This window comes from Fundulus heteroclitus, chromosome 2 (assembly GCF_011125445.2).
Source record: "Fundulus heteroclitus isolate FHET01 chromosome 2, MU-UCD_Fhet_4.1, whole genome shotgun sequence".
NCBI classification, from domain to species: domain Eukaryota; kingdom Metazoa; phylum Chordata; class Actinopteri; order Cyprinodontiformes; family Fundulidae; genus Fundulus; species Fundulus heteroclitus.
Window position 1 is genome coordinate 14,609,488 of NC_046362.1, and position 21,138 is coordinate 14,630,625.

At 41.4% G+C, this 21,138-nt stretch overlaps 2 protein-coding genes across 3 annotated transcripts in view; both read right to left on the bottom strand.

Moving 5' to 3' along the window:
* Positions 1–6: 6 nt before the first annotated feature.
* Positions 7–16,148, bottom strand: sergef (secretion regulating guanine nucleotide exchange factor). Its single transcript, XM_012880283.3, has 11 exons — positions 16,034–16,148; positions 15,604–15,742; positions 14,443–14,595; positions 12,793–12,887; positions 11,768–11,828; positions 11,559–11,672; positions 11,405–11,467; positions 10,425–10,583; positions 8,946–9,109; positions 6,500–6,536; positions 7–699 (listed from the first exon to the last, which is right to left on the bottom strand). The coding sequence occupies exons 1-11, from the start codon at positions 16,073–16,075 to the stop codon at positions 515–517; spliced, it is 1,212 nt and encodes a 403-aa protein (XP_012735737.2). The 5' UTR covers positions 16,076–16,148; the 3' UTR covers positions 7–514.
* A 668-nt stretch (positions 16,149–16,816) lies between these two features.
* tph1a (tryptophan hydroxylase 1 (tryptophan 5-monooxygenase) a) overlaps positions 16,817–21,138 on the bottom strand; it is a 5,267-nt gene continuing 945 nt past the window's right edge. The window contains exons 1-11 of one of the 2 annotated variants that reach the window (XM_036148736.1): positions 20,902–21,043; positions 20,086–20,220; positions 19,750–19,933; positions 19,539–19,639; positions 19,384–19,451; positions 18,592–18,788; positions 18,365–18,500; positions 18,152–18,278; positions 17,961–18,056; positions 17,614–17,747; positions 16,817–17,495 (exon numbers count right to left, since the gene is read on the bottom strand). In XM_036148736.1, coding sequence (XP_036004629.1) covers positions 17,321–17,495; positions 17,614–17,747; positions 17,961–18,056; positions 18,152–18,278; positions 18,365–18,500; positions 18,592–18,788; positions 19,384–19,451; positions 19,539–19,639; positions 19,750–19,933; positions 20,086–20,220; positions 20,902–20,985 — 1,437 coding nt within the window. In that variant the 5' untranslated portion in view covers positions 20,986–21,043 and the 3' untranslated portion in view covers positions 16,817–17,320. Of the gene's footprint in view, positions 17,496–17,613; positions 17,748–17,960; positions 18,057–18,151; positions 18,279–18,364; positions 18,501–18,591; positions 18,789–19,383; positions 19,452–19,538; positions 19,640–19,749; positions 19,934–20,085; positions 20,221–20,901; positions 21,044–21,138 lie in introns of those variants that run through there. The other variant, XM_012880280.3, reaches the window with a different exon arrangement.

Below are 21,138 nucleotides of genomic sequence, written 5' to 3' on the forward strand. Positions count from 1 at the left end.
AGCTAATATAGAAAATCGGGTTTGTTTTATTCTTTTAGGGCATAACATTGTGATTAATCAATTTAAGACCACTTATGAATTTTTAAGACTGTGGAAACTCTGGTTGCAGTCCTTAGAAAAAAACAAGAGAAAAATCAGAAAGGGTAAATATTAGAATGGAAGGTCAGACCTCAAAGAAAAACTAAAATCTGTACAAGCTGACAAGATAACCGCGATAAAACCAATTACATGGGGAGAATATGTTTTAGCAGCAGAATAGTCAGTTCCCCTCACAATTTACTGTAGTTTGGACATGACAGACTAACATAGGCACTGCCATTTCCACGTTAAGCACCATCCATGACACAAGCCAGCCTGAGAAATTATGGCCTCTTCCACACAGCACATAGCTGTGTTTAATTACACCAATAATGAAAACTTTCAGTCTGAAATGTGACCTTTTCAAGTGGCAGGGGTGGCCTTTTAAAAAGTAATTGCGCAGCGAAAGGGAACTTTGCTTGTTCTCCAGCGCTTCTCAAGAAGAGTCAGAGTTCTGCGTTAAGCCTGTTGTCACACCACACACTGCCATTGAATGTCCAGCACCACAGCCAATGAGAACAGGTCTGAGATCAGAAACGAGCCGAGGATGAAAGACGTCAGCCTGCGAACCGTCGCCACACATCCCGTGCTCGTTCCAGCCCCACGACAGGAGGCGCCCCCCTGCAAAAAAAAGGAGAGCGGTCTTTGGTCAGTGACAGGAGGACACACAGGGAAAAGGCTAAAATTAGACACCTTGAGGGAATAATAAGGGGGAGAAAAAAAAAAAGGCCGGCTACACAAAAGGGAAACACACACATCACACACACAGAGCCTCTCTGATCTCCAAACCCTGACACCCGGCTAGTAATGAAAGCCTCCCTTGCTCTTCCCAGCTGGAGAGCTCGTCAGTGGGTGTGGTCAGGTCTGCATCACCGAGGAGACACGTGCCATGGCAACACAGTTACCTAATAGGCTCCGTTGTCGTGGCAACAGAAGCGAGCTTGCTTTCTCAAGGGTAGCACGTCTCGGAGCTCTTGCCGTTCGCTACCGTTGTGTGCGTGTGTGTGTGTGTGTGTGTGTGCGCCTTTCACGCAATGTCTTCCATCTGTCCCGTCGAGCGGTCTCTCAGTCTTTTCTGTGTTTGTCTCTGAGGAATCTGATTTGGACTTTCCAAACAGACGCATAAGCTTTGACCAGTTTACAGACCAGGATGTCGCGCCGGCAGCTTCTGGCCGTGACGGACGCCGCCAACTATGGCTAGAGAAGCGCTTGTAGACGTGTGTTTAAGAAAAGTGCATGGCTGCATACGTAGAGTCCATTCAGCATGCTTAAGAGCTACGGTGTTCATTGAAAGCGACGCGTCGGCGGACTTCGTGTGCTGAAGTGTCACACTGAGGAAGAGAAAGCCTCATTTTGGTGCTTAATTCATGGACTCACTGACGATTGGACAGCACGTCGGTGTTTCCATGGCAACAAAGTGCCTGAACAGTATTCTGCACGACATAAGAATAAAAAAAAATATATACATAAAAAATATACATAGAATCTCGAACCATGAGCCTCTTCCAAGTGAACAAATCTGGCCACTGGTTTTCAATTTTTCACAGTTTAAATATGTAACTGTGACACGGCACCACAGCTGCGCCTTTTCTAGCCCAACTTGCATGAGTCCATACAAGATCAATAGTGAACAATATCTAATCTAAGATGTCTGTCCTTAAGTAGTCTTGTTAAGTTTAGGTAATGATAATGAAATTTTTCCTCAGATTGGATGAGCTGTGCCCACAGAGTCTTTGGCGTATCGCCAACCTCTGACCAGCGGTGACCAATTTCATACTTGACGAGCCGTCGCACAGGTGCGAACGGGCGCGGGCCTGAGCAGGCAACAGATACAAACGGCGTGCAATGCTCTCTATTCTCTTCCGCCTGACCTACTTCGGCACCAGAAATAGCAGCACTCAGGTCTGCGCTTCCAATCCTTGCTTTGCTTTTTCATTGCGCCTGCCACCGCGCTCAAGACAGGAGGAGGAGAAAAAAAAGGAAAAGAGCAGATCACGAAGCGTCGGAGGTACACGCGAGCCCTTCCTCTACAAGTCATGCTTTCTCCTCCCGCTGAAAGAACTTCAGACAGTACAAAGCAGACCTTTCTCACATCGGTTGTTACCGTGGACAGCTTTGACGTCCGGTAGCTCGTCCATACTCGTTATTCTAACATTTGGTTCAGAAAACTGACGGCTGACGTCGCGTGGATGCTCGCAGCAACACCAGCAATGTTCTCCTCTCTGATGGAGCCTAGTAGCTGCATTTCTGTGTTATTTTTATTCATGCTGATGTAAAAAAAAAAAAAAAAAAAGAAAACTAAAAAAAAAAAACTGGGTCAGTGTTCAAAATTTAATGTGAAGGATTTTACAGCCAAAATGTTTCCTATTGCTTGCTGAAACTTCAGGAAAAGAAGGAGATATTTCTGATGCATGTACAATACAGGGGGCTTTGTTCTTTCACATTAACTTAGAAAATCATTTAAAAATTTTAACCTATAATTTAGGTGAATGAATTTAGATTTATTAAACACAGGTTTATTGTATTAAGACCAATAAAACGGGGATGTTTGACAGAAATGAATGGTATGGCTATATTATGGCTTATATACAATTAGTTTTGACACTCCCTACACACATGAGGGAGGCTACAAAAGCTCATCGCCAAAGCAGCCGACTGTGCTTTATTCAGCAATATCCATGGTTTGGTGGAAGCAAAGGTGGTGGTAGAGAAAGGAGCACAAGCAACAGCGATAGCCGCAGCCTTACACTGCAAAAAGCGATCTAAAAATAAGTAAAATGTTCTTAAAGTTAGTGTATTTATCCTTGATTAGGGCAGGTAAATAAGATTATCTGCCAATGGAATGAGTATTTTGACCCCTAAAATAAGATAATTAGACATCCTTCACTTGAAATAAGATGATGGAGATGAATTGTTCCTATTTTAAGTGCAAAAATCTTATTTCATTGGCAAATCATCTTATTTACCTGCTCAAATCAATGGCAAATACACTCATTTTAAGAACATTTTACTTATTTCTAGTTCCATTTTTGCAGTGTAAGAGGATTGTTAAGTAAAGCCCGGCCAAGAGTTTGGGGGAGATTCACAAGGTGTGGACTGCAACTGGAGTCAGAGCATAGAGAGAGCATCAAAAGCGTCTTACCCGGGCTAATGAGGAGGAGGACTGGTCTGTTGATCGTTGGTCCAAAGTCCTCTTTTCAAATGAAAGTACATTTTACATTTCCTTGTGGAGGTCAAGGTCTCTTTTTTTCCATTAGTAATTACAAAAAAAAGGCTGTCTGTGATTGCACTGTTTGCATTCACTTATGTGGACTGAAGGAAATTGCTCTCATATCGTTCGCCAGTTAATGTGTGTGTGGTTAATATAGCTCCTGTTAGGCTTGTTTGGGTAATTGCCTCTGTCAGAGATATCCATCTATCTGTGCTGTAATTACTTCTTGATGAAAGGCCACAAAGTAAAGAGCTGACCTCAAGAAATCTCTGCTGCTTCACCAGGATTAATTTTTCACACTGCTGTCTGACTCCATGTATTAGACGGGTCTCTTACTAAGTCTTTAATGCCGCAGGAAGGACGGGTCCTGCTCACCTTCGTGTCTACATTATCCTTTACGTTGTCGTGTCAGTTCAGCAGAGAGGTGTCGTGTTTCAGGCACAGAAACCAATAAAGCTCTGCTGCGACATGAGATACGGAACATTAGTGTCCTCGTCAATCTGTTAAAGGGTTGAGTTTCAGTCATCCAGACACAAAATGGTATTTACAGCAGCGTGGCACATCTTCGTCCGAATCCTTTACAGAAATGAGGCACGGTGCCTTTGAGTCATCGCCACAAATCTGGTTAGGACGCCGAGAAAAACAAACCTGATGATCTACGGTGTGGAAAATGAGTGCTGAACATGTCAACATTTTTCTTTTGAACTCTGTTCACACCAGGGGTTAGCAACATCCCAAGGAATCCACATATACAGAGAAATAAGTCCATAAATAAAGTTATGCTTAATACTAAGGAATGACAGGGGATATAAGTGCTGAACACTCCTACTGAAATTTATTTAATCCTTAGCAGAAAAGCCTCTGCTGGTAATGACAGCTTTAAGGTGCCTCCTTTATGTACAGTAGAAACTAGTCACACGTGTTGCTCTTGCTTGATTTTGTTTCCAAAGTTTCCAAATCTGTAAGGTTCTGAGGTCCTTATGTTCAGTTCTTTCCAACAATTTTAATTTGGATTCAAGTCAAAATAACCGGCCAGGCCATTCTAGCCACTTTATTTTCAATTGATAGTCATCTTGGCTGTATGTCTGGGATCACTGTTATACAGATGAATACGCCCTCACTTCATCTTCAGATTCTGAAACGGTCTGAAAGGGGTCCTTGGGTCTGGGACAACTAATTATTCATAACTCCTCTGTCAGAAATCTCAGCGGTATCACCTGGTCGCAGGTGATATACGGTGCAGCGATGCCGTTTCTACTTATGGGTTACGGCCCAGGTGGCGCTGACTGACACATTTAGAAGAAATGTACACGTCTGTGTACCAACATCATGTTTGAACCTGACCAAATATGAGCTGGTCTGGTTAGAACTGACCGGGCGCAGGTTCACTTCCCAACTACTGACCAATTTTAGTAATTTCTTCAACTTTTTATGCATTTTTTTTTTTGCTTCTTTTCATGTCTTCCGTGTGCGGTTCCGCTTTATTTCACATAACTTGATTTATGGGCTTTTGATTATTCTTGCATGTGTGTATTTATTGGGCTGTTGCCATTATATGATGTAGATTACATGTCAGTATTCAAATTAGATAAAAAAAATCTGACATGTTCAGTTCTTATTTTTTCCGCTGTGACGGAGCCAAAGTTTGCTGAAAACAAATATGTCACTGCGATGCACTACACAGAGCAGGGATTAACAGAAGCAGCTAGAAATATGAGTTCTCTAAATATCGAAGCGTATTAAGTAGCACTTATACTTATTTACAAATTATGGTTAATGTCTGGGGCTCCATTTAGCAGTACTAACTGTAGTTTAGCTGTATATGCAAATTCCTTTTTTATATGCTCAATAACTAATTTCATACTAAGCCATTTATCGATCATAATCTGAGTTGAGATTGCAAGGTAAACTGCAGAGATAACTAGAAAGATGAGTGGGTCAGCGAAACTATGGTTCTGACTCCAAATGGAAACTACTTGAAAGAGAAGTGGAGTGGAGAATATTTTGGAAGCCACTGCAGAAACAGAAGTGGCTCATGAACCGGGATCAAGTGCCAGGAGCTCCATGTGCAGAGACACTAAGGTCTCTATAGGATCCGCTAGCAAGAAAAGGGTAATATAGTGTTTTTAAGTGCTGCAGGACAGAAAAAGACACATGACTGTTGTGCTTAATGTCTAAGCAAAGATTGTTACAAGCATTACATTTAAACTGCAATGACGCAACTATAGCAGAAATGTTTTAATTTGGGATGCAGTTGCTGAAAATTACAATTATGCAATGGATTACCATTAACGGGCTTTTTCCTGATACTTTTCCTTCTTTTTACCATCACACAGTGGTCCCTAACCTCCTCCGAGACTTTTAGCATCTCAGCCACCACAGATATACACCAGGTATGGGTATTAAGCACATATAGAGTCCATCCTAATGACCAAATGTATCCCAGATTTGCCAAGAGTGCATGCCAGGCCCTTGAAAGATAATATCCTATTAAACAGCGTGTCCAGGCAGTGCTTTGGTATTGTGATTTTGCACACACTGGTAATGCGATGACGACTGTGAATCAATGTATTGTGCAGCTGCACCCTGAACCAAACGCTCTGTGTTAATGGACAAGAATGTGCTTGTTTTTTTTCTCCTTTGTGTGTGTGTTTGATTCTGTGAAAAAGTCAGAGTTTTGTAGGGATATTTGTAGGGATATTTGGACAATTTGCAGTTTATGAGGTGGCCCTTATTTAAGGGCCACCTCATAAACTAATAATAAGTTTGATCTGCTCCGTCTGACTTCTTCTCTATGGGAGTTTAAGAGTATCGTCTGAGAACAGCGGCTAAGTAGGAGTCACTGCTTCATGTAAGAAGCCCTGAAAAAGTTAAAATTTTCCCAATTTTCACCATAGAGTTAAGCAAAAGGGGGGGGGGGGGTAGAAGAAGCAAGAACAGTCATATTTATTTATTAGCATGAATAAGGTTGATCCACTGAATAGCTAATCATGTGCAAAATCATTACAATACTGCTCCAAGCTTTCTGAATGTTGTGTTTTGTTTATAAAGTAAAATGAGAGTTTTTAAGGGTCTAAATGCTTGGAAAAGACTAATTTCTGTCCTCCCAATGTGCTAAAATAAATCTTCTCCTTCAATCTTTCCAGCACAGTTGTGAAAAATCTTTTACAGAATAAACATATCAGGACTTCTTAATGAGAACACACTCACCTACGACGGCAAGGTTGTGTTCAGATCCACATGCAATCTGTAAAGAAAACAAAAGGAATGCATTTAAAACAGAGACAGATTGGGTCAAACATTAAGACCGCTGACAGTTGCAGACAATAACACCAATCGTCTCTCCATCCCGCCAGCTGCTAGTGAGAGGGACATTTCTGGCAGCAAGTGAACATTTGATCCTCAAAGTGGATGTTAGTAGCACAGGAAAAAAGAAATTGGTAAACATAAGAGTTTGACAAGAATTATGAATTATGACGCTTAAACAACTGGTTAGAGCATCTCCAGAACTGCAGCTGTTGTGAGGTCTTATCACTTTGAGCTCTGGACTTGTGCTGGACAAACAAGGCCAACCCATGGAGATTGTGCATTCAAACCTACAGCATTTAAAGTATCTGCCGCCAACAGCTTGGCTTCAGGCACCACATATGGGTTCAAGCTATTTTTTTTTTATTCCAGAATTTCTGATTTTTTAGTCAAATTTCTGGATTTCTTTCCCCTCCAGTTTCCATACGGTTCTTCTGGACATTTGAGAACAAAATGTTCATAGTGAGCTCCTTGACTTGTAACGTTACCTGTAGTGTCCACAAATAACAAAACCAATACAATGTTAAAACTGTAAACTTCACAGCTGGTTTCGTCCATCTTTTTGTATTTTTAACAGGCCCTGTTGAAGGACCACAGATCCAGTTCAACAGTAGCTGAAGTGGTCTGTCGTCAAAAAAGTAGCAACATTTATAAAATAAAAAAATATGTGTGTACCATAAGTTAAAAACCCAAATACTGATAGGTAAAATGTTCAAATTAAAGCTAAAGAATGCCATTCAAATATAACCTAAAGCAATAATCACTGCATCCATTAAGCCATATCAAAGTTTTGTCCTGTAGAAAATCCCGGATGACAAAAAAGCCAAGAAAACCAAACATTTTTCCAAAATCCATTTCCTATTTTTAATACTGATCAATACCTGGAAAATGGTGAAAGAAAATGAAAAACATTTCTAGATTTTTATTAGTTTTTGTAGCGTTGGTGGCCTTTTTTCTAGCTGGACAAGAAAAAGGATCAGAGAGAGCGAGAGAAGAGCAAGTGGCCAGGGGAATTGAACCAGGGACAGCTGCAGCCTCTGGATCTGGTGCGGCTCCTCTAGCACTGAGCCACTTGGCGCTCTCACTTTTCCAGACTTTCAGACGGTGTAATAACCCTGCCCAACAACCCCAGGGGAAAGGTGGAGCCCGCCCCTTGATGGGTCAGGACAGTTTTAGCAGCTCCAGAGGGAGCGACACCTGACTAGGCAGGTGGTCATGATATTAGGCGATTGTGCTGAGGCGGATCCATGGAAAAGTCTGTCACAAAAACAGATGGCAAAGATCATTCTTCCTTGAATATGTTGAGTCTCTAAACAGTTTCATCTGCATAAAACCTCTCAGCACCCAGGTGGGATTGCTGGAGGAGATAATGCTGCCATGTCAGGCCAGCTACACTGCAGCATCCAAACCTTTGCAGATGTAACACCTTTCTTCTCTCCACCCCGTTCACACCAGTGACTGTCGCTGAATAATATGTGCTAAAGATGTTTATATTTAAATGCTGATTAACTAATGCTGCGCTGCTGACACAGTCCACTGCTTCCATCAGAAGGCTGAACTGCATCGATGCGGCCATGTTTTAATAAAATGTTCACCTGAGGCAACCCATAAAAACAAATATACCTTTTTGATTTCTGGGCAACTGATAATTTACAACTTATCCCACCTGATGTGTTTCCATGTCTTATAAATCACAACAGCTTACTTATCATTATCTTTGCAGTTCTTCAGTATTTGAAGGCTTAAAATGGGGAGGTGGGGCTACAAGATTTATCGCCCGCTCCGCTAATTCATCTTGCCTTTTATTATGGCTGTGCACCCACACAACACACACACACACAAGGTGATCCCTACTTGACACGGGTCAGTGCAGTTGCAATGATCTCTGTACTCAGTGGAGGAGGGATCAGACACTTACCCTTGCCCGTCCCTGACATCAGCTTTATTAACAAAGCCTTGCCTCCACACAGCGGCCGTGCAGACCACAGGTTAACTGCAGCAACCCTGACCCTCACATTTAATTACTCTTATGGGAGATGAGCGGTCCGCCTTCACTAAGCAGCTGTCTTGCCCCTGATGCATAAATAATTGCATGCATTTTCTATATGCAAAAAATCCCTATGAATTTTCTCTCGACATTAAACAATCATGAGCCACCATCATGAGCCACCATTTTATTGGGGGTTTTCTGCTGCCCCCTGCTGGACGGCTGAGAACACTTAAAATGTAATCTTCTAATCGAATACAAAAATGACACCCTCCACAGTGACACCTTAAGTTTAGGTTAATGATTACAAAAAAAGTGCAGATACATTGGCAAATAGCTAAATGCTGACACGCTGTATCTCACCTGTGTTGCTCCATCAAGGGATGTAACTTCCCCAGGGAGGCAGTCCTTCCTGATTCCCTGCACTACTGGACCAGGACAAAGCTTCTCTGCATCCTCGCTGACTGAGGCCGGTCGACCAAGCTGTCCATAATCTCCTCTGCCCCACGTGAACACTCTGCCACTCTCTGAAACGGGTTTACAACAGACACGGTCATTTCTGGGCCTGGAAATCTTGTCGCAATTTCATCAATATTAAATAACTAAAGTAATATAAATATTTAAAAACTTTATTTTATCTGAAATAGAACAAAAATGCAATTTCTAGAGAGGAATAAGCTACGACCACCCCTTTTTTCAATAAATCAGCTAAAGGTATCACATCAGGAGCACTTTAGGAGACCATTGTTACTTGAAGGAGGTTTGCCCAGTTAGAAACCTCAGTCAGTTTGCTTGGTGTCTTCTTGGCTGAACACCATGGTGAGCTTTTAGGAGCTGTCTAAGGCCTCTAGGAGGAAGACTGTTGTCGTCGTCTCTAAATAACTTGAAATCAGACTCTCAGCTGTATGGAAAATAGTCTACAAGTAGAGGACGTTTAAAACAACAGCTAACATTCCCAGGTCTTGCTGTCCAAACAAGTTCTCCCTGAAAGCAGAATGCAAACCTCCTGCTACTGTTGATGTGAAAGCGCATGCCTATACAACCAGAGGGAGACTCCACAAGTTTAAACGAACATGGAGGGCAAGGAGGAATCCTTTGGACTTTAAGATCAGACTGAAGTGTGACAGAAGAAAATAGAAAAATAGCAGGACACATCAAAAACAGATTTCTTTAGAAAAGAACCTCCGACAGCCTGAGAATGATGGAGGTGCAAGTGTCATGGTTCAGGAAGGCGTTGCCTCAGCAGAAGCTGGCTCCGCTCACCATCGTACAATCTGCCCCAAATTCTACTGCGCATCAGAAACTGAGGGAGAATTTAAAACATATGTTAAAAATAAAATAAGGCTGAGGTAGAACTGGACCATGCAACATGGGAATGACACAAAACATCCCACTAAATCCACCAAAAACTGGCTGAGAATCAAGGAATGAAAAGTCCCTCCCATGGCAAGTTAAAACCCGGATCTTGATCCCTTTGAGATGCTGATGGAGGGTTTGAAAGGGGCTAAGCATACAGGAAACCCCTCAAACATCTCATAGCTGAAAGTGAGGAGCGGAAGAAGCCTATAACCCTGGCAATTAGGAAATAGGATCCTAATCACTTCCTCGTCAAAAGATAGAACAAAAATGTGTTCTATCTTTTGTTTAATATTTAGATTTTTTTCCTGTTTAGCTGCATTTAAATTCCTTTCTCAGAGAGAAAAGAAATGAGAACGCTTTATTATGTGAAGTGAATATTTAGAATCTGTCCCATTTGTACCCACACGACTGTGGTTCAAACATAGCATGTCGGTAGGCGGTTCTGCGCCTGGTGAGTATTCAAGCCGTGATCTGAGCATCTACCTGTTTGAGCAACGACGTGCGTCCAGCCGCTGCATACGTTCGTTACTTTCTCTCCCTTCAGCAGAGATCGATTCAGCAGGCTGGGAGAGGGCAGAAAGGGCTCGGCTGTAGCCAGCTGGCCATGTTTACTGCTTCCCCACAGGAATAACTCACCTTCCTCTGCAAAGACAAAGGCAGAGCAACACCCGAGTCATTTGTCGACTAACTCCAGGACAGATATGAGGTCAGACTGGGCATATCAGCATGAAGTGCAACTCACTAATAAATCAGGCAGGGACACACAGAGAGAAACTTTTCACCAGATTAAGTGCTCGGGCCCTACACGGATTTGTGTAGAACCAGGGTGTTATTTATGATTTAAACTTGCATTTTATTATCACACATCAGAAATATGGCTAAGACATGATTATTTCACATAAAGGACATCGACAGAATGTGTTTTTATTTCTGTCCCAAGCAAATGCAGACGCTTAATATTTTTATGACCTGCAGAAAACAACATTTAAATGCTCTTCCTTTAGTATAGTTCATGACTGCAAATAATACAAAACACATTGTGCATCATTTAAAAAGGATTAGAAAAAAAAGGACTAGCTCCCACTGGTATACTTTTTTTATAATACTGACTTTGTTATTCCTTTCATATGTTTTAAGGCCTTAATTGGCTTATTTTCAAAGGGTTTTATTTTTTGTTTGGCTTTCACAGCTCGCAGGGCAGCAGATGCAGGTCACTTATGAACATTTAAAGCAAACAAAAACCTTGGCTTTGGCATCTTTTACTTCTTTGTGGCCCAGGACTGTGGAATAGCCGTCCTGGGGACCTGAGAGCAGCTGAGATTATTCCATGTTTAAAAGGCTAACACACGGTTTTGGGTGTTCCTAGAGACGTTACAGTATTTGACAACCACAAAAACAGGAATTTTGTTTTTGTTACTGCTAGTTAGTTTTAGCCGGTCAGCACAAATTTCTTATCGGCCTACCTGTTAGGCAAACACAGTGTGCTGAACCCGCCGATACAAGGTGTGATTTCCTCTGACCGAGACCTGCAGCGTGGGCACAGAACGAGTCACATCTTTAAACGATCACTAGAATAAAGACAAAACGCTGTTGTCATTTCGGCTGAGTGCGCGTTACCTGGTACCAGGCAGGGAACCTGGGACTTCAGATGTGATGGAACAGGGTGGGGACTGAGCGCTCTCTTAGCATGGCTGAAAAGACCGGTTCCCCACTGATACACAGAGCCTGAAGCTGACGGTTCAACAGAAAAACAGGATTCATGGCTTCACTGTTAGATAAAGAAAAAAGAAAAAGAAAAAAACACAGAGTGTATGGGACTGACTTACCCCCCACTGTGAGTGAGTGTCTTAGTCCTGCTGCTACACTCACTACTGGCTCCTTCAGAGCCTGGAGACAAACGGCGCAATTAATAAATCGGATCAGAAGAAATGCAGTTTGTGAAACTCTGAAACAGGAAGCATTAACAACATGCAGGTGCAGCTCAGTAAATCAGAACATGCAGAATGTATATTATGTAGATCCATTACACAGAGAGATGCATTTCAAATGCCTATTTCTGCCAGTTTTGATGATTACAGCTTACAGCTAAGAAAAACCTAAAATCCTGATTCACAGAAAATAAGAATATTACGCAAGGGTTCTAATAAATAATTTTAACGTGATGTTACGGTGATGTTAGAGCTTATACAATGATGGGGAAGACTGCTGACTCGACAGATGTCCAGCAGACAGTTATTGACACCCTCCACAAGGAGGGTAAGTCACAGAAGGTCATTGCCAAAGATGCTGGCTGTTCACTGAGTGCTGTATGAGCATTTTTATGGAAATGTTAAACATGAAGAAAAGGTTTGGCAGAAAACGATGCACAAGCAACAGGGATAAATAATGAATAAAAGGTCTCAGAGCCTGAAGGAAGAGTGGCGATAAACAGAACCCAAGCTGCTTAAGGTCCAGTGTAAAGCTTCACTAGTCAGTGATGATCTGGGGAGCCACGTCATCTGCTTGTTTCGCTCCCCTATCCTGTCAAGCTTTATGGAGATGCTGACTTCATTTTCCAACTAGACTTGGCACCTGCCCACACCGCAAAAACTACCGGTAACCGCTTTGGTGTCAATGATTTCCCTTTGCCTGTTTAGCCAGCAAACCTACCTGCTCCAAACCTGACAGAGACTCTATGGAAGACGTATAGCCTTACTCAATATGAGAAACTTAGTTTTTGATATGAGACACAATCATCAAAATGAACAGAAAGCAATCACTTTGTGTGTAGTGAATCTATACAATATGAATTTCACTATTCAGATAGCAGCTCCAGTTTATGGAGATGCATCTGTAAAAATCATGTACTCACCTCAACAGCTAACAGCTCAGCAGTGTGTTTGACTGTCTGCCCAACACCCAGCTGTCCAAATGCGTTAGAACCACATGCCAGTAGTCGGCCCGAGTCTGCCAGGGTTACAGAAAATAAAAACATCTACATGAAGACGATAGGAGAGCAAGTCAAACGCATTTATGTTTTGACAGAACAAAGTTAGTTTTATCTGAAACATTTAAAGGGGTCTGGCTGCAGCACTTTGAATAGTGTTAAAGGCATGATTAATCTAATTCGGTAACGAGCCTTAATGAAAAAAATACAATCAATAACTTTTAATGGGGAGTTAAATATTAAAGCAAACATTTGAATGTTAGACTTAGCGTTAAGGAAAAGGAAGCAAGGAGTTGAATTATACTTCTCATGTGTCTTCCTGGCACATAATCACTTTTGCAGTGATGTAATTACTGGGGAATAAATAACAATGAAATGTGGAAATGCTGATTCCACCATAATTAAGCCCTGTATTTTATGCCCTGCCCTCAGTTTTAGACAGGGTTGTAACCAAGTCTAACGAGATTCTCTTATTCTACTACGTGAGAGAGTGGGGAGGAACATGAACAGGATGAAATATATTACTGTTTTGTTTTAACTTTAATGGCGATAGATAAATTCTCTAAACAAAGAATGACTACAGATCCAGTTTAGGTTTATTACAGCGAAAGCAACACACACCCACTGATGCGGTGTGGTTAAAACAACCTTATTTTAGCAACGTCAGGCTTTAATAATAATCCGGAAATGTACCAACCGGGAAGCAGTTAGAAGAGTAAACCGATCCATCATCAAACATTAAAAGAGCCAATTGTTATTAAGATATGCAGGGTTCCCACACCTTGGTGAACATCAAATTCAAGGACCTTTCAAGGACTTTCCAGGACCAATTTCCTCAAATTCAAGGACCACACGTGGCGGCATTTACCTACTGTGACCGCTGAAAAGGTTATCATATTTTAATACAATGCAAATTCAATAAAAGACTAAACGGTACAGAAGTTGTTGGGTCAGAAGTAATGCAACAAAGTGGACTTAATTTATAGCCTACATTGATATTGATCATATTCATAGCCTACATTTATATCCACAGTACATGGCTATGCCATACTACATTACATATAAGATGTACATTAACCTACCGCTTCATGGAATTTTATGGAAAAAAGTGCAGCATTGAGATGTTCAGAATTATATCAATTTGTTTCACTTACTATCATCTTTGATTAAGCTAGTTTTTGACTTTGACTCTGAAAAGTCGATAAATATAGTGACAAAGTCGCTGAGTTGGCAACACTGCGTGAATGTAACCTATTGGAAGCACGTAGGACTAAACCGTAGCCCACCAACTAACGAAGAAGAGCGAACGTACTTTTGCAAATTAAAAGTCTGCGGAATCAACATAATTTTAAAAGATCGTGTGGTAGTAAAATAATGACACATGAGTCGTCATCCGTGTGAACTTTCAACCCCACAAAAAAATTCAAGGACTTTCAAGGACAAGGTGTTTTTTTGGCTGTTCTCAAGAACTTTCAAGGGCCTTGAATTTATTTTTTCAGATTCACAAACTTTCAAGGATTTCAAGGACCCGTGGGAACCCTGGATATGGGTTTCTAACTAGCGTTCATTGCTCACCAGTGAGGAGAAGAGTAAAATCCCAGCCGCAGGCTACATTTGCGACTTTGTGATTCAAGACGGGGCAGAGCTGAACAGTTAAGACATCAGTATTGTGACCAAGTCCCAGCTGGCCTTTGTGATTCTGTCCACACACAAACACCTCTCCATTCTCTGTTTAACACAAAAGACATTTAAAAACATTAGAAAATAAGTTATGCGTTGTTTAGTAAAAAACAAAATCAAACACAGCACGTGCTTCCACATGTAAAGGTTTGATTGAAGTTATGACAGAGGTCGGACCAGCTCTTTCCAATGAAGTAAAATCTAAAGTAAAGACGGGGAAGCTCTCAGTCTGATGTCCCACACTTTGATTTGGACTTAGTATGCAATTTAGCGACAGAGTAGCCGTAAATAACTTCCAAATCATACGGATGTTTCGTAGAAAGCGTATTTATTATTTTAAAAGACAAAACAACAAGTGCCCATGAACACCAAGTGCTGTTGTAGCATTTCAGTTTAACACTGACCCAAGCACTGATTGTCCTTTTTCACTTTTCGTTTTCTTATCGAAACAGATCCTTCAAGAAGCTATGTTTTATTTTATAGTATCATGATTATGAATCTGCACTGTACTTATGAGCATGTTTTCTGTCTAAAATTATAAAAACTAGACGATTATAAGAACATATTCACACATGGCGTCTTTATTCATTATTTACCCAATTCAATTGAAAACCATTTAGGAAATAATACAGAAAATGATCTTGCAAATATATTTGGGTCGCTTTATATTTTATAACATTTCACGGCTAAAGCTTCCCTTCTGAAACCTCATTGCAGTTTTTGTTAGAGCTGGCGATTCTGGGTAGATTCTGGGTGAACTAGCAGGAAATAATAAAGCACTATTAAAGTTAAGGTTAATGTGTGACTGGAGTCAAAGTTGTTGAACATAACTTTTGAGTTATGACGGTTTCTTCATAAAGAAACACTGTGAAACGTTAAGTTAAAGAACTCAAGGTTTATAAATAGAAAGTGAGATCTGTTATTAAAGCTCTGTTTGAAAGCTTTCGTTTATAGCACAATGCACCTCTTCGTCCAGCAGGGGGCACAATGTACCCTCCTAAAGGGTGTTTTCTGTGGCTTAAATAAGTTGTGTGCAAAAACCAACATTAAACTCACCGGTGAGGAGCACGGAGTGTCCCCCTCCTCCGCCCACAGCCCGGACCGTCCTGTCCTGCAGAGCCGAGCTGTCGCACAGCCTCGGTACACACTGGTCCTCCACATGGTTCTGACCCAGCTGACCGTAGCTGTTGGCTCCCTGGGACAAAACAACGGATATATAAAACATTTGGATAAACAAAGCACACAAACAACTCCCATAGCCGAGTTATCTGCAACTATTCATGCACGGCGTCTGTTTTGGGGGAGTTGCTGCAAGTAAACTGTGAGCTATTTAGGCTAACCGTAGCAAAAGTTAAATATAATAGTAAAAACGATATTATTTGGGTTAGACCACGTCACCCTGCGGAAGTGAGCCCCTCATTTAACATAAACCCACGACCTGACAAACACACGCCAGGGCGTTTGTTTCTGAGGAGAAGAAACTTACCCAGGCGTATAAACAGCACGTCAGGCGTGAGCGTGTTTCCATGGAACACTCAGCAGGAAACCGGACCAGGTTTGCGACACTGTCGCAACTTCCAGTCGCGCTCTAAACAAATCAGTAAACTGTTGACTGCAAACTAACGGTACCATAACAATTAAAACGTCCAGTTTAACTATCATTGTGATTTCATTTATGTTACTACATTCGTTTCATTCATTTGTTATTCAAATATAAAGTGTAGATTTGCTATTTTAGCTGATAAAGTTACAGTAATTAAAAAAACCACTAAATCATGTGGACCTTGTTCCAGTATGCAGTTACTTACTGCAGTTACTCTGATACTGCAACCACCCCAAAGCTTTACCAGATGACAGTCCAGTGGGAACTGGGAAGGTGTTTGATAGTCAAGTCAGTTCACCAGGGACTTGTTATTGTTCTGTTCAACTCCGTTTTCAGATTTTTAAAAGGCATGAATACAATGTGGGAGTTTTGTTGAAAAGATAATTATGTCTACAGCATATGATTTTAATAATAATAATAATGATAGCCATTTCAAGACACAATCCAACTTTTTATTGTGATTTTTTTTTTGTTTCAGTTTTATACACAGCCTACTCATATTCACTGTTATTCTTTACAGTAGAAAAATAAGGTTGGAATTTCCAGACTACGACAACTGTATTCACTTTAGGAAGAAGTCTTCAAAATCATCACTGCAAAACAAAATGTGTCCACAGGCTAGTCTGTCATAATCAATCGTGAAAGCATTCTTGTAACACTGGTGAGTTAAAGTTTTATCTTTCATAATTTCCTTCAAACAGCTCTCAGAAGAGACCAGAATACAGACAGCAAAGCAATAAGAAGACGGTACAGATTATTACTGGACAAATAAATTACAAAAGAAATAAATTACAGTTACACAACACCAGCGTCAACAGGAGGAGGAACAGTTTGCTTCAGTGTTAGTAACAACAGGGAAGGATTAAAAAAAAAAAGTCAAAGCACGTTGATTGTTTGCGATACAGAATTCAGCACAATGGAAGTGAAAGTAGTGCGTCAAATCAAGCAGCTCTTTGGGTTTGTGGAACTTACTGACATGAAAGTTAAACACGGCCATCTAATTCACCTTAAAATAGTCGAAGCCATAAAACACACAGTGATGACAAAAGAGGATTGGAGATCATTCATGTTAGTGACAAAAAACACAAGCAGACATCACTACAGCAGCGCCGGAGGGGAGGTTCCAATGGTGAGCGTGGATAAGCTGGAGACGGCTAAACGGTGTTCAGTTCAGACGCCCAGTTGCTTGTTGAGCCGATTGAGGGCGTCGCCCACAATGTCAAGCTCATGTCGGAGCTCCTCGACTACGCTGTTGATGCTCGGAGTGTCTTTCAGCACGTCGACGCTCTGGGTGTACGGGTTGTAACGAACGGTGAAGGGACGCTTGATGGTCTTGGCAAACTCCCTGAAAGCAATTACAATGTTTCAATATGTGCAAAGAAACTTTCAAGCAATACAGTTGCATTTTTTTAATTCCCATGATGATGTTGTTACATTATAAAAAATAGGGTGAATGAACAAACCTCATCTTGACTTTGGCCTCCTCAAAACTGTCTGACACAAAGTAGACATCCTGAAATGTCGTGATGATGCATTCCTGCTTGCTTGTCACTTTGGGGTCAAAAGGCATTATCCTTGCATTTCCAGAAAGCGCGTGCTATAAGAAAAACCACAAAGGGATGAACATATTAGAAAATTGGACCGTTATGTTCCACCAAAAATATCTTTTTAGAGTTTTTTATCAAGCTTAGAATGTCAAATGGACAATCTAGCAGTCTGTGAGAATTTTCCACCTTTTCAGACCCAAAGATCAGGAATAACATTGTGCATTAAGCTGCATTCCGTTTGATCCTGTCTAAATGTTCCCTACCTTCAGCTCACTGATAGATGACAGCAGGCCGGCTCCATATGCTCGCAGCTGGCCTTCTTGTTTGCATAGGCCAAACTCCACCGTGAAGAAGTAGCACTGAAACAAGGAGAAACATAAGCAATCACAAACGAGTGAGCTGAATTTCACAACAAACGCTTTAATCATATTAGGCTGAAACCGAGAACACTCACTGTTGCCAGTTTCTGAACAGAATCATCCGAGGCCCCCAGTGAAGCAAGACCAATCTCTTGAGAAAACTGAGCGAAACTGGGCTCTGCTAGCAGCGGGACGTGTCCCAGCAGTTCATGGCATGTGTCCCTGTATGATGCAAGGTGCCAGAATAGTCATACTCGTTATGTTGCAATAACAAGTTATATCCAAACATAACAGATAAGTCTACTCACGGTTCTGGGGTGTATAAGGGGTCAGAGCTGTGCCGCACATACTGGGTGCAGTGGAAAACCCGGAAGGCCAAACCAGCGAGGAAGTCCCGTGGGGACAGGTAACCTGCCACTGGTCTGATGGTGAATCCAGTTCGTTCTAAAAGAAATGGTTCAGGGAATTGCTTGTGACCATATCCGCAAATAATGAAGCACTAATGTTTGACTGAACATGATTTGATGAAACTTACCTTTGAGGAAGCGTGAAACATCCTCCAGCTGAGGGATGTTGTCCTCCCGACATTCACAATATTTGGACAGCAGTGGCAGGTTCTTCAAGTATTCCCGACAGGCGTGGGTGGGGTACAACTTGATCAGCTCCCTGTACACGACACCCCAGGTCTTCACTTCCTCCTCTGTGAACTCAATATGAGGGATGGGATCCCCACTGGTGAAAAACACAACATTCTGTGAGTATCAAAAGAAACCGAGGTAACACTGCCTCATACAGCACGTAATTACTCTGAACTTAGAGGTTCCTTGTCAAAACCTTCCTCATACTTTACCAGGAGCTTCCCTGATACATTCAGGGATCTTCCTGGTTAATTTCTTAAGACAAAGAGATTGCAAAGTTCCAGCAAAGTACCTAATAAAATCTGTGGTAGTACCTGGCGTGTTCTCAAAATGAACCAGAAAACTCTATCAAAGCACAAGGAGGTTCCATTAAAGTACCCGGAAACCTTTGGTAAATAAGCGCTAAATTCCTTGAAAGCACCCACAGGTTCCTGGAAAGTACTATATCTGTACGGTGACGTCTGATTCATTTAAAACAATCTGTTAAATTCCTGGAAAATAGCCAGTTTGTGCTCTGAAAATGTTGTGAAATCACCGTGTACGTTTTGAAAAGTGCCCTTCTGTGAAAGCACCTTCTAGGTAAACCTGCTTAAGTAGGTAGTCTCAAATTTCTGGGAACGTGTGGGCTGTATTATTCAGTGCTAAATAAAAACATATTTGTATTTTTTAAAAAACACAAAGAAACTTACTGTCTGTAGGCCATAGCAAGATCAGCAAAATACTTTCTTCTTTTGCGATAGACATTGTCCTTAAAACCCTATAAAAGAGAAGCATAGAGGTATAAGAATGACTTTTATCTTTGGAGTTTTCCTTCTTGAGGCTGCACGGTAGTCTGAGACTGTACCGGATGGTCAGCATCCAGCTCAGATCCATACATCAGGACACGGTTAGCACATTTGTCCAAGTCGGAAATTTTCTTTGGGAACCAAGGTACATCGTACATGTCTGAAAAGAATGGAAAAAAAAATATTTTATGGAATTGATTTGTATTGTATTTAAAACAGACTTGTTTTAAATTACATTTTCGTGTTTTGGATTTTTGCTGCTGTCCTCACCTTCTTCGAGCAGGCAGGAGTTATCTGGAGGGTCCATGTCCACCACATTTACATGCTTCCGAAGCAGATGGATGATTTCGTTCAGTTGTTCGTGGTTACTGTCACAGTCCACAAAAATTTCAAACTCAGAGTTACGTCTTTTGGATTTTCTGGACTCAATGTGCACAAGGTTGACATGGTTTTCCTGCAAGAAATAAAATTAAAAAAGCACATTTCATGCTGATTAAGTTTGCATCAACAGCACAAAATCAATCGATGCAGGATGCACACACTATTCCAAAAGTAGTGATGCGTAAATTAATAAAATTGGATGATGTTTTAAGAAATGACTCATACTTGGAAGAGTTTGAGAGCCTTCACAAGTCCCCCTACTTCATTTTTGAGGGAGAAGATGATCGTTGCTCTCCCTTTCTCTGACGAATTCTTCTTTTCCGTGTTTTCTTCGATCTTTGAGAAGGTCGACTTGTTTATCTGTGAATGGAAACTAAAGATTGATTAGCTCCTGAGTCTGCACCGTGCTCACATAATAAACGTCTGCTGCGCCTGAACCAAAGCTTAGCGCGTTATGACGCGAATGCACAACTTCTAATCACTTAAGAGCATCGAGCGATCTGAAAAATCCTTCGAACATCTTGTCTCATGTGCGTGCATCACTCGCACCGGTGGAAGTAAGAGTCAAAGACGGCCAATGCTGAAGACAATCGCCGGCAAAAAAAAAAAAAAAAAAAAATAAATAAAAAGTTTGCAATAAGAAGGTGTTGTTTTTAGACATTCATGCAGAAGTTAGCCGCAGATCTCGACAGGATTTAGTTTGGGTTGAGCGGCGCGACTGTCTGTTCCAGGACCATGGACGGCGCTCTCACGTTGACGCATGGCTGCACACGCCAGGGGAAAATTCAGTTAATCCTGTCAGGCTGTCCCGAGAACGCAAAAAATAAAAATAAAAATAAATAATTATAATAAAACTGTTTCCACTGACTGCGGTCTTTCTAATGGACTCCAGTTTAAACAAAAATAGTTAAGCTTTTATGAAAAATATGACAACCTCCAAACGATATGTCTTGTTTCACACACAGACCTTCACATAAGGACTACAGGTGGAGAGCCAGCTGCAAGAACGAGTAAAAAAGAGCGCACTCAATCGCTTCCTACCATATTTCTTCCCTCGTACATGGTGGAAACGGCGTGGCAGAGCAGGTTTCCGTGCACCCTGGTCCGTACCGACCCACAAAGCATTAGCGCATAGGAGACTGGATCAGGACGCTGGACAGGGGTCAACTCTTTGCGTCTCGGTTTAACGGAGATGAACTTGTCTCTGTCTCAAACAATCGCCTTACAGCAATCTCATTTACAGTGCGGGGAAGCCTATTATTAGCCCCCTGCACGCTG